General features: G+C 48.7%; 1 protein-coding gene across 1 annotated transcript in view; it reads left to right on the forward strand.

Annotated features, from left to right (window-relative positions):
- Positions 1 to 15248, forward strand: part of COL20A1 (collagen, type XX, alpha 1) — a gene marked incomplete at its 3' end in the record, with an annotated part of 132884 nt that overhangs the window by 53399 nt on the left and 64237 nt on the right. The window contains exon 16 of the mRNA XM_015412296.1: positions 3252 to 3384. Within this exon, the coding sequence (XP_015267782.1) occupies positions 3252 to 3384 (133 nt within the window). The remainder of the gene's footprint in view (positions 1 to 3251; positions 3385 to 15248) is intronic.

Genomic DNA, 15248 nt, shown 5'->3' on the forward strand with positions numbered 1-15248 from the left:
GGTCCCTGTCCATACCAGGCTCAGTCCCCAAATCTCCAGGAGTTTCCCAACACCTGGATCTGGCAACCTTACCTCCCATCCCCTGCTGGTGGCTGGGGGAGACCTGGCAACCATACGTGGACCACTCCTCCATGAATCTGTCTAATCCCCTTTTAAAGCTTATAAAAACATAAGAGAACATAAGAGAAGCCAATGTTGGATCAGGCCAATGGCCCATCCAGTCCAACACTCTGCCACACAGTGGCCAAAAAGACCACGTGCCATCAGGAGGTCCAGCAGTGGGGCCAGGACACTAGAAGCCCTCCCACTGTTGCCCCCCCCAGCACCAAGAATACAGAGCATCCCTTGCCCCAGACTGAGAGTTCCTATCTATACCTTGTAGCTAATAGCCACTGATGGACCTCTGCTCCATATGCTTATCCAATTCCTTCTTATAAGAACATAAGAGAAGCCAATGTTGGATCAGGCCAGTGGCCCACCCAGTCCAACACTCTGTGTCACACAGTGGCCAAAAAGACCAGGTGCCATCAGGAGGTCCAGCAGTAGGGCCAGGACACTAGAAGCCCTCCCACTGTTGCCCCCCCAGCACCAAGAATACAGAGCATCCCTTGCCCCAGACTGAGAGTTCCTATCTATACCTTGTAGCTAATAGCCACTAATGGACCTCTGCTCCATATAAGAACATAAGAGATGCCAATGTTGGATCAGGCCAGTGGCCCACCCAGTCCAACACTCTGTGTCACACAGTGGCCAAAAATACCAGGTGTCATCAGGAGGTCCAGCAGTGGGGCCAGGAGGACAGTAGAACCTTCTGCCTCTGGTTGTCAGGTGCTGGGGAGCTGTCAACATTGGAAGGCTGTTGTCTGAGGGACCTGCTTGTGAGGTACCCTGTGGCATCCATCTGATTGCTGTGGGAAACGGGATGCTGGAGAAGACGGGCCATTGTTCTGGCCTATCTGGACTAGTCTTATTATCTTACGGCTAGGGCACGGGGTAAGCACGGAAACTAGCACTCCGTGGCAAAGCCAGGATGGAATCTGCTGGGTGGGGTCTAGAAAAACTTGAATGTTTTAAGGGTGGAATTTGCAGCCAGAGGATGTAGTGATGGCCACAGGAATCAACAGCTTTAACCGAGGATTAGATAGGTTCATGGAGGATAAGCCTATCAATGGCTACTAGCCGTGGTGACTGAGGGGAACCTCCACGTTCAGAGGCACTGAGAGAGCCAGGAGGCAACATTAGGGGAAGGCCTCGGTCTCTATGCCCTGTTGTTGACCCTCCAGAGAAACAATTTTGCCACTATTTGAGACAGGATGCTGGACTAGATGGGACACTGGTCTGATCCACCAGGGCTCTTCTTTATGTCTTATGAAGGCCTCGGCCTCCATGCCCTATTGGGACCTTTGGAGGTTACTGGTTGTCCACCGTTTGAGACAGGATATTGGCTAGATTGACCACTGGTCTGACCCAGCAGGGCTCTTCTTTATGTCTTATGAAGGCCTCGGCCTCCATGCCCTATTGGGACCTTTGGAGGTTACTGGTTGGCCACTGTTTGAGACTGGATGCTGGATTAGATGGACCACTGGTCTGATCCAGCAGGACTCTTATTTATGTCTTATGAAGGCCTCGGCCTCCATGCCCTATTGGGACCTTTGGAGGTTACTGGTTGGCCACTGTTTGAGACAGGATGTTGGCTAGATTGACAACTGGTCTGACCCAGCAGGGCTCTTCCTATGTTCTTATGAAGGCCTCGGCCTCCATGCCCTCCCTCCAGAGGAACTGGTTGGCCACTGTGTGAGACAGGATGCTGGACTAGATGGACCACTGGTCTGATCCAGCAGGGCCCTTTTGATGTTCTTATGAATCAGGGACAGAGCTTCTGCAGAACTGGAGTGATGTCCTGCAGAATGTGGATGTGACTTGCTTTTTGCTCTAGCCCATGACTGACCATCCCCCTTTCCTGTAGGCCTTGCTGAAATTATGCCAGGTTCTACAACTGGGGTCTCCAACCTTTCTGTGGGCTTCTTAAGGAATTCTGACACAGAGTGGTGGCGGGCAGAGTCACCTATTCGGCACAAGAGGTGTAGCCACACATACAGAAGAAGTCTAAGTACACGGAAGAAAAGGGATAATAATAAAAAAAAAATACACTGAGAAAGAGGAGTGAAAGAGAATAAAACCAACACTGTGGGGACGGCTGCCCCTGAAACAATGTTATTTCAATCTGCCCAGCCATTTGGATCTGCAGTGGCCCATTTGAAGCCCTATCTGGCCTCACCCACTTTCTGAAAACACTTGGCAGGGGCCAGGAAAAGTACTGTCAGACACCATGGTGCTAGGGTTGCCAGGTCTGGGTTGGGAAATACCTGGAGACTTTGGGGGCGGGTTTTGGGGAAGGGAGGGGCCTCAGCATAAGAACATAAGAGACACCAATGTTGGATCAGGCCAAAGGCCCATCCAGTCCAACACTCTGTGTCACACAGTGGCCAGAAATACCAGGTGCTATCAGGAGGTCCACCAGTGGGGCCAGAACATTAGAAGCCCTCCCACTGTTGACCCCTCCCCCCAAGCACCAAGAAGACAGAGCATCACTCGCCCCGGAGCCCCTATCTATACCTTGTGGCTAATAGCCACCATGGAGTGCCCACCATAAAAAGGAAGGAGATGAGTCCTTTCCACACCTGCGACAAAATACCTTGCATTAATCCCTGGTTATAACAGCATCCGTTTATCCCGGGGAAAGTGTGGGGTGAAACAGGGGTGGCCTCAATGTAATGTGGAAGCAAAAAATACCCCGAGATAATTACAGGGGTGAACTTGCGTGTAGTGGAGAGGTAAAAATTGTTGGTACAGCATGGTACAGTGCCCTTCCAAGCAGCCATTTTCTCCAGGGGAGCTGATCTCCGTCAGCTGGAGATCAGTTGTAAAAGCGGGGGCTCTCCAGGTCCCCCCCCCCGGAAGCTGGCAACCCTACATGGTGCCCACAGCCGGGCACCACATTGGGGGCCCGTGTTCTACAATAGCACGAGGCCCAGAATAAAGTCTGTGTGCCTGTTTATTTCCTCTCCCTGCCTCTGAGCACCAGAGTGTAAAATGTCAACATGCAGCAGAGCAGAACCGGAATTCTGGGGAAGGAAGAGAAACAGCCCCGGCTATGAACCAAGAAGGGGAATCTCAGCTTTGACAGTTTTTATAAAGTCACGGGGTTATGCAGATGTCTGGAAATCTGGTTCTATTCCCCTCTCCCGTAGCTCTCTGTTGCTGGAAACTTGGCCGCCACTGTTCTGCCTGGCCTGAAAAAGAACACCGAATACCAGATATCGATTTGGGCGTATTACAAGGACGGGGCTCGGAGTGATACAGTCTCTATTCGGCACAAGATCAGTAAGTGTCTAGAAATATGCCTGTCGGTGGCTTTGGGGACTGGGGTGTACTGAACTGAGACGTCATGTGACTGTTAGCCCAATCCTACGCAGCAGTGGACTTGTAACTCTGCATGACGTGAAAATGTGAACGGCGACCTCAGTGGGCTTGGATAGGAGTAATTCTGCATGAGATAAAAATGTTGGGTAAATATATGAAGCAAAGGTCCACGCGTGGCTATTAGCCACAAGGTATAGATGGAACAGTATGTCTGGAGCAGTGATGCCAGTTTGGTGTAGTGGTTAAGTGCGCGGACTCTGATCTGGGAGAACCGGGTTTGATTCCCCACTCCTCCACTTGCACCTGGCTGGATGACCTTGGGCAAGCCATAGTTCTGATAAGAGCTGTTCTTGAAAAAGAGCCGTTTCTGTCAAGAGCTCTCTCAGCCCCACCTGCCTGACAGGGTGTCTGTTGTGGGGAGGGGAAGGGAAAGGAGTTTGTAAGCCGCTTTGAGACACCTTTGGGTAGTGAAGGGCGGCAACAGTGGGAGGGATTCTGGAGCTGTGGCCCCACTGGTGGACCTCCTGATGGCACCTGGGTTTGGGCCACTGTGTGACACAGGGCGTTGGCCTGATCCAACATGGTTTTTCTTATGTTCTTATGTCTGGGGCAGCGATGCTCTGTCTTCTTGGTGCTTGGGGGGGGCACAGTGGGAGGGCGTCTGGAGTTCTGCCCATGGTGGTGGACCTCCTGATGGCCCCTGGGTTTGGGCTACTGTGTGACACAGGGCGTTGGACTGGAGGGGCCATTGGCCTGACCCAACATGGCATTTCTTATGTTCTTATGTCTGGGGCAGCAATGCTCTGTCTTCTCGGTGCTTGGGGGGCCCACAGTGGGAGGGCTTCTGGAGTTCTGGCCATGCTGGTGGACCTCCTGATGGCACCTGGGTTTCGGCCACTGTGTGACACAGGGCGTTGGACTGGAGGGGCCATTGGCCTGACCCAACATGGCTTCTCTTATGTTCTTATGTCTGGGGCAGCGATGCTCTGTCTTCTTGGTGCATGGGGGGCCACAGTGGGAGGACTTCTGGAGTTCTGGCCATGCTGGTGGACCTCCTAATGGCCCCTGGGTTTTGGCCACTGTGTGACACAGAGTGTTGGACTGGATGGGCCATAGATGGACCACTGGTTTGATCCAGCAGGGCTCTTACATTAAGCTGTGTAATGATGGTTAAGGTGTGTCAAATCAGGATCTGAACCCGTCATTTAAATGTGGTTCATTAACCAATTATAACAGTGAGTTTTTGCATGACGGACAAATCCTGGCTTGTTCCCTGGCAATGCCTTCAACCCCCCCACCCCATACAGAGACGCTTAACCCCAGAGTAAAGGAAACCAAAGTGGCATTTGTTGAAACTAACCTGGATTTGATTGAATGTCTGCAAGTGGAATGATGTTGTTATGTCAAGGCCCATGGCTACACGCCGCTGTTTTGAAAAGGGTTATCAGAACTGGGACAATTGTTTCCCAGAATAATAGTGTTCACTATCTTGAAGCAATTTTTTTTTTATTGTGAAGGCGCTGTCGATTGTGTCAAAATATGTGTGAGAGCGAGAGGCTGTTCTGTGGGACAATCTGCTTTCACATCTTTCGCAAGGCCAGGTGCTTCCATCGTTACCCAGAGAAAGTCCCCCCCCCCCAAGGATGACTATAAGAAGAATGACTTCTGGGTAGTTGTGGCTGTATTCATGGGAGCTTGACACTGGGAGATTTGGCTAATAGAGCAGAGTCCAGTTCACATTCAGGTTGCAGTCGAAAGGAGAGAGAGAAGCCTCATCGAAAGAGCCCTTCCCCTGTCACAAATAGCCAGCTTGTCCGGTGTCACGTGTGTGGGAGTAGGAGGGCATTGTCTCCATAGGAGAGACCTGCAGAGAGATGGGTCTCCATGGAAGGCCATGTGAAGAAAGTGAGAGGACAAAGGGAGAAAGAGGAGGGATCAGAGGGCAGCTCCCAGGTGAAGACAAAGAGAGGCATCCCATTCAAGGAGATAACACACACACATAGAGTGCGTTCAGACGGGGCGTTTCTGCCGGCATAAACTGCACCGGTTGGAACCTGTGCAGTTTATGCCGGCAGAAACGCGATCAGACTCACCCTCCTGTCTGCAGAGCCCTCCAGTGGACGCCCGCTCACACGCTGCAGGCGTCGGCGGTTTTTTTTTTTAAAGCACAGTTTGAGCATGCGTATAGGCACCCATTCAGAGAATGGTGATCTTTGTGCATGCTCAAACCCTCCCCCCCATTACATTTAAACTTTAAAGGTAAGCACTTACCTTTAAAGCCCAACCTGAAATTGCGGGGGAAAGCCGGAAGCCTCAGGCTTCCGACGGAAGTGGCTGCGCAATGGAGGAGAGCGATCAGACGCCGGGGTGCACCGTTTTCAACCGTTGCACTCTGTTTACCACCACTTCGGACCTAGTGGCAGAGTGCAACAGTTTAAAAGGATTTACAACGGTTAGGGACGGGAGGCAGATGTTCGCTGTCTGAACGCCTGTAAGTACACCGGTTGGAACCGGCACCCTAACCGTTGTAAAGCCCCCGTCTGAACGCACCCAGAGAGTGATGTGGCGCCCCCCAGTATCCAGGGATGCTGAGTCGCTCACTCCCAACGCTCACACCACCTGTTAACAGCCTTCATATAGTCACAAACGGTTGGGAATCCAGGGTTCCCACTAAGCTGAATTAGTGTGAGCTAGCTCACATTTTTTTAGCCTCCGGCTCACGTATTTTTGTTTTAGCTCAAGAAGGATGGCTCGTCAGCAAACTAATTTATGCCACAGCCAAATTGCTCACTCACAACTTTAATGTCAGTAGCTCACAAAGTAGAATTTTTGCTCACAGGACTCCACAGCTTAGAGGGAACATTGGTTGGGATGAGGCATATAAACTAAAAGACGTGAACCAACTAGGGCAGCCCCTGAATGTTGCCTGCAGTGAAACTCTTGAGGTAAATATGGAGGCCTCTGCTAAAGCAGAGCACCTGAAGAATTTTGGGGGGGAGTGGAAGGTCTGAAATGGCGGACAAAGTTCTGGGGGGGGGGCTTTGCTGTACGCATCCTTCAGCTGCAACCGAATTCTTCTAAAAGCAATATTCAAGGTAAATGAGAATTTTCCCACGCGAACAGAACATCTGAGCTGTTTCAAGGGAAAAAAAAAACACTTATAAAGTGTTTTGATAAGATTAGCGAAGTTTTTCAGGGGCGTTTTGGGAAATGACTGCACCCAGCGTCTTATTTCGTTTACTTTATACCTCACCTTTCTCCCCAGTGGCAGCCCCAAGTAGCTTACATCGTTCTCCTCTCCTCCGTTTTACCCTCACAACAACCCTGTGAGGGAGGTCAGGCTGAGAGCGTGTGACTGGCCCAAGGTCACCCAGCAGCCTTCTGTGGCAAAGTGGGGACTTGAACCTGGGTCTCCCAGATTCTAGTCCAACATTTCAACCACTGCACCATGCCGGCTGTTTCTGTATAGCACTATCTGTGTCCATAAAGCATTGTACGGCAGGATAATATAATTCTCTTCTGACTGGAATACACATGAAGCTGCCTTATATTGAATCGGCCCTACAGTTGCCAACTCTGGGTTGGGAAATACCTGGAATTTTGGGGAGTGGAGCCGGGAGAGGACGGGGTTTGGGGAGGGGAGGGGCCTCAGCGTGGTACGATGCCATAGGATGTCACTCCCCCTCAACTCTGTGGGCCAAGTTAGGTAACTATAAATAATTGTAAACCACTTAGAGACCCCTCTGGGGTCAGAGCGGTATAGAAGTTGAAGAAGTCGAATGATAAATAGAGCAGCCTCCAGAGTAGCCGTTTTCTCCAGAGAGATCAGTTGGAAAAGCAGGAGATCTCCAGGCCCCGCCTGGAGGCTGGCAACCCTAATTCAGCCTATCGGTCTATCAAAGTCAGCATTCTCTACTCAGACTGGCGGCGGAACTCCAGGGTATCAGGCAGAGAAATCTTTCACATCACCTCCTACCCCCACCCTTTTAACCGGAAATGCCAGGGATCGAACCTGGGATTCTCTGCATGTAAAACAAATGCTGTGCCTCTGAACTGTGGCCCCTCCCCAAATACCACACCTGGGGAACTGGGACTGACAGAGAGCCTGATTCTGCATTGGCTTTTCCCTCTGTTGTTTTACCAAACCCACGCTGGAACAGAAAAGGTGCTGCTCAAAACCATATCCAGATACCTTGGGGCAATGCTGGACTGACTGCAAAGCCATCCCTGAGTGGCCATAAGTCTATGCAGAAGGTACCATAAAATCCAATGCTCAAAGAAAGTGAAAGCGGCATGCAGTGTAGAGGGTACCATAAAATCTGACGATTAAAGAAAGTGAAAGTGGCATGCAGCGTGGAGGGTACCATAAAATCCTATGATCAAAGGATGTGGAAGCGGCATGCAGTGGGGAGGTTACCATAAAATTCGATGCTCAAAGAAAGTGAAAGCAGCATGCAATGCAGGGGGGAATTTCTGTTCCAGGGTGGGTTTGGCATAACAACAGAAGGAAAAGCCAATGCAGAATCGCCCAAAGAGAGGGAGGGGGGAGGGGAGAGAGAGAGAGAGTGTGTGTTGCATGAGGCAGTATAAATTGCTTATAGCAGAGGTTCAAACTTCAGCCTCCTTCACCATCCCCAACTGAACAGTGGGACTACCGTTTCCTTCCCCTGGGCAGACCATCCTGTGCCTGCCTCAGTTCATTTTGAGTTTTCGGTTTCCTCACTGTCCCTCCGATCCAGGCCGCTTGCCCGCAGACGTCCCTAGTGACGTGTCCCTCCTTCCATTTATTGCCCGTGTCCCTTTTGATATTCAGCTTATCACTCAAGCTCTGTCTGCAATCACTTCGGCCCCTTGAAACGTTTCCCGTTTTTCTTTGTCGCCAGTATCGTTTGCAGTGGTGCCTTTAGCAACTCATTTTAAAAAGAACTTCCACCTGACTTGGACTCCTTTCTCCGGCAGATGACATAGCCATAGAATCCTACCCAACATTTCTTTAACTGTGCAGTCCTAAGCATTATTAATTATTTAATGCATTCATTATTAATTTGGCTTCTGTGCCGCCCTCCTTGCAGAGCGGGCTCAGAGCATCAGACAGCAGTTTAAAACAAATGAACATATTAAAATACAGTCTACTAATATAAAAATCGTATAATGTTGTGAAACCTGCATGGCGCCACAGTACATAAATTTCTGACGGGCTCCCCCATTAGCAGGGGGGAGGAAGAATTGCTGTTAAAAACCGTTGCTGTCCTCGACCATATGTTTGGCGGAACATCTCTGCTTTACTGGCCCTGCAGAACTGTGACAAATCCCGCAGGGCCCTGATGTCATTCAGCAGAGAGTTCCCCCAAGTTGGAGCCAACATCATTTAGACCCCGTTATTTAGATTTACATCATTTAGACCCCATTTTGGTTCCAGTGGGGGAGAGAAAGTGGCAGAGAATAGCCCAATCTCATCAGATCTTGGAAGCTAAGGAAGAAGAAGAAGAAGAAGAAGACGACAACAAGATTGGATTTATACCCCATCCTTCACTCAGAGTCTCAGAGCGGCTTACAGTCTCCTTCCTTCCCCTCCCCACAACAGACACCCCGTGAGGTATGTGGGACTGAGAGAGCTCTTTCGAGAGCAGCCCTTGAGAGAACAGCTCTGAGAGAACTGTGGCTCAGAGTCAAGATGCATAAGTAGTGGGTGATTATAGCTGGGATTGGATGTAAGGAAGATCTGTGAATGGCACCACTTCTAACCAATACACCAAACTGGCTCTCAAGGTCAGTACTTGGATGGGAGACCACCAAGGAAGGCTTTGCAGAGGAAGACAAGGGCCAACCACCCCTGCTTAATCACTTGTCTTGAAAACCCCTTGCTGGGGTCAACCATAAGTTGGATGCAACTTGATAGCACTTAGATTGTACAATTGTCCTCAGTGGGGACCCAAGGTGTCTTGCAACATCCTTCCCTTCTCTGTTTTATCCTAACAACAACCCTGTAAGGTAGAATAGACCAAGAGCTGTCAATTCTAGGTATAACTCTACGTAGAACTGCATTAATAAAATCAGCTTTCCTGAAGTTCCAGGTTCTCTTTTGACTTAAAGGTAAAGGTTCCCTTGCTCGAAAGCCAGTCAAATCTGACTCTAGGGTTGCGGTGCTCATCTCCGTTTCAAAGCCGAAGAGCCAGCGCTGTCCGAAGACGTTTCCGTGGTCATGTGGCTGGCATGACTAAACACCTAGGTGCACAAAACGCTGTTACCTTCCCACCGAAGTGGTACCTATTTATCTACTTGCAATTTCATGCTTTCGAACTGCTAAGTTGGCAGGAGCTGGAACTAGAGACGGGAGCTCACTCCGTCATGTGGCACACTAATCCGGAATTTTAAACATCTGTGAGAGACCCTTACCCCCCAAATTCCAGCCATCTTCACCTCATCAATCCAACCTCCCCTATTGGTTAGGACAGGGGTCCCCAACCTTTGGTAGCCTGTGGGCACCTCTGGAATTCCGACACAGGGTGATGGGCGCAGTGACAAAAGGGCTGCTGCAAGAGGCGGAGACACGCACACAGAGGAAACTTAAGTGCAGGGGAGAATAGGGATAATTTGAAAAATACACCGTGAAAGAGGAGTGAAAGAGAGTAAGACCAACACTGTGGTGCTAGCTGCCACTGAAACAAAATCATTTTAATCTGCCCAGCCAATCGGATCTCCAGTAGCCCCTCAGAAGCCCTATCTGGCCCCACCCACTTTCAAGAAACACTTGGTTGCTCCGGGACAAGTGTCGGCAAGCACTGTGATGCCCGTGGGCACCATGTTGGGTACCCCTGGGTTAGGATCAAGTCAAGGAGAGTTAGGGTGTGGTCACATGGCAAGCCTACCGTGTTTTGTTCCCGCTGTAGATTTGATCGGGGATATTTTTAGCCAGTTCGGATGATCACACATCCCTTGCCCAACTGCTGGCATCGCGCGACAAGGCTCCAGGTACCGTCCAGACAGCCGCACCACCCAAGTGGCGGTGCGGCACAATTTCTTTTAAAAACCTTCTTTGCACATGCGCACATGCACATGTGCACATGTGCAAAACACAGCTCCCGCTTGGAAGCAGCATTTTTCCCCTGAACAGTGAACAAAATGAACTACTGGCGTGCAATGGAGCGTTGGGTCTATGTGCACTTTAATATATTATGCATTTAATATATTCAGTGCAGGATTGGTCATGAGCACAACAGTGAAAGCCGGGGTGGGGGGGAGAAAAACTACCACAAGGAGGTACAGATGACCTAATCGCGTTCATAGCGAGAGATGGCTGTCCAGATAGCAGAAATTGTGTATTCACAGCGCAAGTAGTAGGAAAGTACTTCCCCCCCCAGTTTTGGACAACACGCTAGGATAACCGGGAGGTTTGCGGGGGTGAGTCTGCTTCGATACGGGAGACAGAATCGGCTGTCTGATCAGCCCTTTTAAATGCGATAAGGGGACCGTTGTGAAACCCGATCAAAATGACTGTGTGACCACGACCTTAGTCAAGAGAATCCTCTGAAGTCACATAGTAGGTTGATGACGACTGAAATGTCTTGTTGACAATGACACGGCATTTTTTAAAAGGCGGGTGGATGAATGCACGGAACGCTGAGTCACTGCTCACAAGGGGCCCTTTCCGAAATGAAAGAGAATCTGCCAGCCAAACTCCACATCCAAGCAGAGGCGGCTTCTGGCTCGGTACAGGAAGGATGTGAGGTTCGAAAGGTCCTCCCCGAAGGTTCTTCCTTAATTAATCGTTCCTGACTAATGGCTCTGCTGGCAGCAGGTAGAAGATGATCTGTTCCATTTCCACCCTTGATTTCTCATACTTAGCCAGGTTTTGTTATTTCTGGTGTCTCTGAGACTTGGATTAGTGGCCGTCCCCTCACTGCCAGCTCTTCCATCCCTCCCTCCCAAACTGAGAGCCAGTTTGGTGTAGTGGTTAAGTGTGCTGGATGACCTTGGGCAAGCCATCGTTCTGTCAGAGCTGTTCTCTCAAGGGCAGTTCTTGAGAGAGTTCTCTCAGCCCCACTTAACCTCACAGGGTGTCTAGAAGAGAAGGGGATTGTAAGCCACGGTGAGACTCCAAGTGAAGGGTGGGGTATAAATCCAATCTCTCCTCCTCCTCCTCCTCCTCCTCTCCTCTCCTCTCCTCTCCTCTCCTCTCCTCTCCTCTCCTTCCTTCCTTACTTCCTTCCTTCCTTCCCTCCTTCCTTCCTTCCTTCCTTCCTTCCTTCCTTCCTTCCTCATGCCAACTAGCTATTTAGTGGTTTCTGTCTTTTTGGGCAGTTTTTCCAATTTCCATCCTCTCACAACAGACCTCTGACTCCCCCCCGGTGCTGTTTCCAGGTGTCTCCTGTCCCCCGGGAGCAGCATTGGGGGGGAGGCATTTGGAGCTGCAGCAGGAGGAGAGGAGGCCAGACAGTTGTGCTCCAAGGACAGAAATCCCGTCCAGCTGCAGGAATCATCTAGCAAATCCAAATGGTCATACAGAATCTAAAAAAGAAAAGGCAATGGGCAAAACAGTTACAACTTACCATCACCAGTTTGGTGTAGTGGTTAGGAACGCGGACTCTAATCTGGGAGAACCGGGTTTGATTCCCCACTTTTCCACATGCAGCTGCTGGGTGACCTTGGGCGAGCCACAGTTCCCTCAGAGCTGTCTCAAGAGCACTTCTCTCAGAGCGCTCTCAGCCTACATTACAGGGTGTCTGTTGTGGGGAGAGGAAGGGAAAGGAGATTGTAAGCCGCTCTGAGACTCTGAATGAAGGGCGGGGTATAAACCCAGTTTCTTCTTCTTCTTCTTCTTCTTCTTCTTCTTCTTCTTCTTCTTCTTCTTCTTCTTCTGTCTGTTAACAGAACAAAGTTTGCGTCCAGGGGCACCTTTAAGACCAACAAAGATTAATTCTGGGTATAGGCTTTCATGCGCATGCACACTTGAAGTATGCCATCCTACAATGGCTGCTGAAAATGGGGCTATTGCCATTCTAATGCCCTTTTCCAAGAATGCAATTTTAGCACTGGGGCCAAAGAGTTGCTTTCTTGCTGAATAACACAGACGAGGGGAATGCCCTCAAGTCTATATCGATCTGGTATTTTACTGTATTCTTCATTCTGGTGCTCTTTGATTTGAGTTTAAATAGGAAAATTTCTAAAAATAATTCCAGGACTGAATTGTATGCGATTTGCCGCTGCATTTTGCTCTTCCCTTCTTTCGAATCTTCACATTGCTGATCCACTTGCACGTGCCGACAAAGCACACCGCACACAAAGCAACGTGATGGGGGTTGCATGCATGATGTCTTTTTGTGGGAGTGGGAAGTTGCCGATGTGCACGCATTCTCGTGCACACGCGCTATACCTGACGAAAAGCATCCTGATGCAGCTATATATAAAATCACATCAAAGTTAACACTTTTGTGGTGTATTTTCTGTGTATATGACTGTACACACACATGGACAAAATGCCACGGGGTGTTGGAATCTTGGTGTGATTGTTCCTATGGTCATAGAGTGCATTTGCAGAAGTGTACAGAAGGGGAAAGAGGCAAAGGAAATGACAGTGCAAAGAACATGAACATAGTGCTCTGTACAAAATTCAGAAATAAAGATTGAAACAGAAGACAGTGTGGTATAATGGAGCTAGATTCAAGTCCAGTAGAACCTTAGAATCATAGCATCATAGAGTTGGAAGGGACCTCCAGGGTCATCTAGTCCAACCCCCTGCACAATGCAGGTGGTGAAGAACTCCCTTATTCCTGAGTATGTGGGGTTTGGTTTCTTTAACCTTTCACAGGCTGGAGAGGTCTTATTTTCCACTGACACTGTCTGCCAGCCTCTGTTCTCCCAGGAATACACACAGTTCGCTCTTCTGTCACAGACTAAGCCACTTATTGTCTCTGGGGCTTTTCATGAACAATGTCTTTTTTTAAAAAAGAACTTTTTATAGGATAGAGCTTAATGTTTAACTTAGTCAGATCCTGTCAGACACTGAGGCACATGCAATTTGGAACAGTAAAACCAACTGTTAGCTGAATTGCTTTATTTACAGCAATTGGCAATTTATAAATGGGTTCTTGCCAATTTATACCAAGGTCCTGATCCCACCAAGGGTTACCAGTAAAGGATTTTGAGGCTGTTGTAGTTAAAATAGATGTCTTTTACTAAAAAATATATTTCATACAAACAATACTGATGCACTCACACATTCAATCAAGTTCCTAAGATTTAAAGTAGGAAATAAGCCCAGTTGCATTAGCAGGTAGGGGTGGTGAGGGGCTATACTTATCTGTCTTGAAGCTTGGTTGTTCCAATGAAGAATGGATGGGAAGAAATGGAAAAGAAAGGGAATCCACATGGCCAGAACCAGCCGGAACGCGTGGGTCTCCTGACTATAGATCAAGAGATCAATAGTAGAGGCAAGGGTTGGGGATAGCAAGGGGGACTTAGGAGGAGTAAAAGCAGACAGGGGTTGTCTTGGGGGAATGCTAGCTAGGAGGAGCTGGGTGACTGGTTCTCTCCTGTTATAGGGGGTCCAAAAGGTGGGTGGTAACTGTGCCAACCTCTTGACCCACCTACCTGTCCTGAAGCTGTTGTAGTTAAAATCGATATCTTTTACTAGAAATATGTCTCATACAAACAATACTGATGCACTCACATATTCAATCAACCTTACTGGAAGGATTGGCATCTGGACAGGTGTGAAATCCAGGCGTCAGGATGCTTCCTTGTAATGCTGATGGAGTTCGCCAGTTTCATTGATAACCAAATGTCCATCTGGCAGGAAATTCCAGCTCAGGAACAAAGCACTTACATGAGGATGGGTGATACAAGCAGCTTTGCCATGGGGGCTGTTTCTTCCCAAAGTTGTTGTTTCATTGCTCACAATAATGTAGATTTGTGCTTCTTCACCAGGCTGGGCAACTGAGTTGCTGAAACCTTATTTACATGTGCAGGCACCCTCTATGTGTGTCATCACAACAGGTGACCTAAAGTGTGTGTACAGTCCATTGTGTAGCAATAAGCAGTCCATAAAACAAGTATCAGACTTGTTCCCTAACACAACTGCAGATTTTATTTACAAAGGCAGGCAGGCAGGCAGGGAAGATATGTATACGGGGAAAATTTGATGTTTGTGGATATGTCGTTGCAGATGGTATATTTCAGCTTTCGGTTAGTTGTCAATTCAGATGTCACAGTACAAAACACACTCACTCTCAGCTCAACCCCTGTGCTGTTTTAGACGGTCAGTTTTTGGGTGGATTTCTCAGGTATTCTCCCCCTTCACAGAGAAACCCCTCCACTGTGCCTTGGTTTAGATTTTAGTCAACCACTAGTCCAATAAACACTTCTGGCACACACTAAAATTCACTAAACTGGACTCCCTCTCCAGCAGGGTATAAACTCTTAGTGAGATGAATGTGTATCTTTTGTTTCACCACAAGGATTGAGAACATGTTCCACTATTGATCTAATGCCCGGCTTTATATTAGTATTAGGACTGCATTTTCCCTGTACTACTAGTCTGAAGGCTTCTGTGCTTTATGAGTGCTGTGTGAAGGATTTTTCCTACATATACATGATTGAAGCCTTCTGTACATTATCAGTACTTGATGAAGTTTGAACACTTTGAAGAAGAACCCTCGAAACGAAGATCAAAATCCGGAGTCTTCGTCAATTACTTATGAACTTATGTTCATAAGTAATTGTAAGTAACTGCCCCTTGTAAGCCGCCCTGAGCCCGCTTGCAGGGAGGGCAGGGTAAAAATGCCTAAATAAATAAATAATAAATAAATGTATACTATTTATGGACT

This window comes from Gekko japonicus, unplaced genomic scaffold, assembly GCF_001447785.1.
Source record: "Gekko japonicus isolate JY-2015 unplaced genomic scaffold, Gekko_japonicus_V1.1 scaffold3488, whole genome shotgun sequence".
Classification (NCBI taxonomy): Eukaryota; Metazoa; Chordata; class Lepidosauria; order Squamata; family Gekkonidae; genus Gekko; species Gekko japonicus.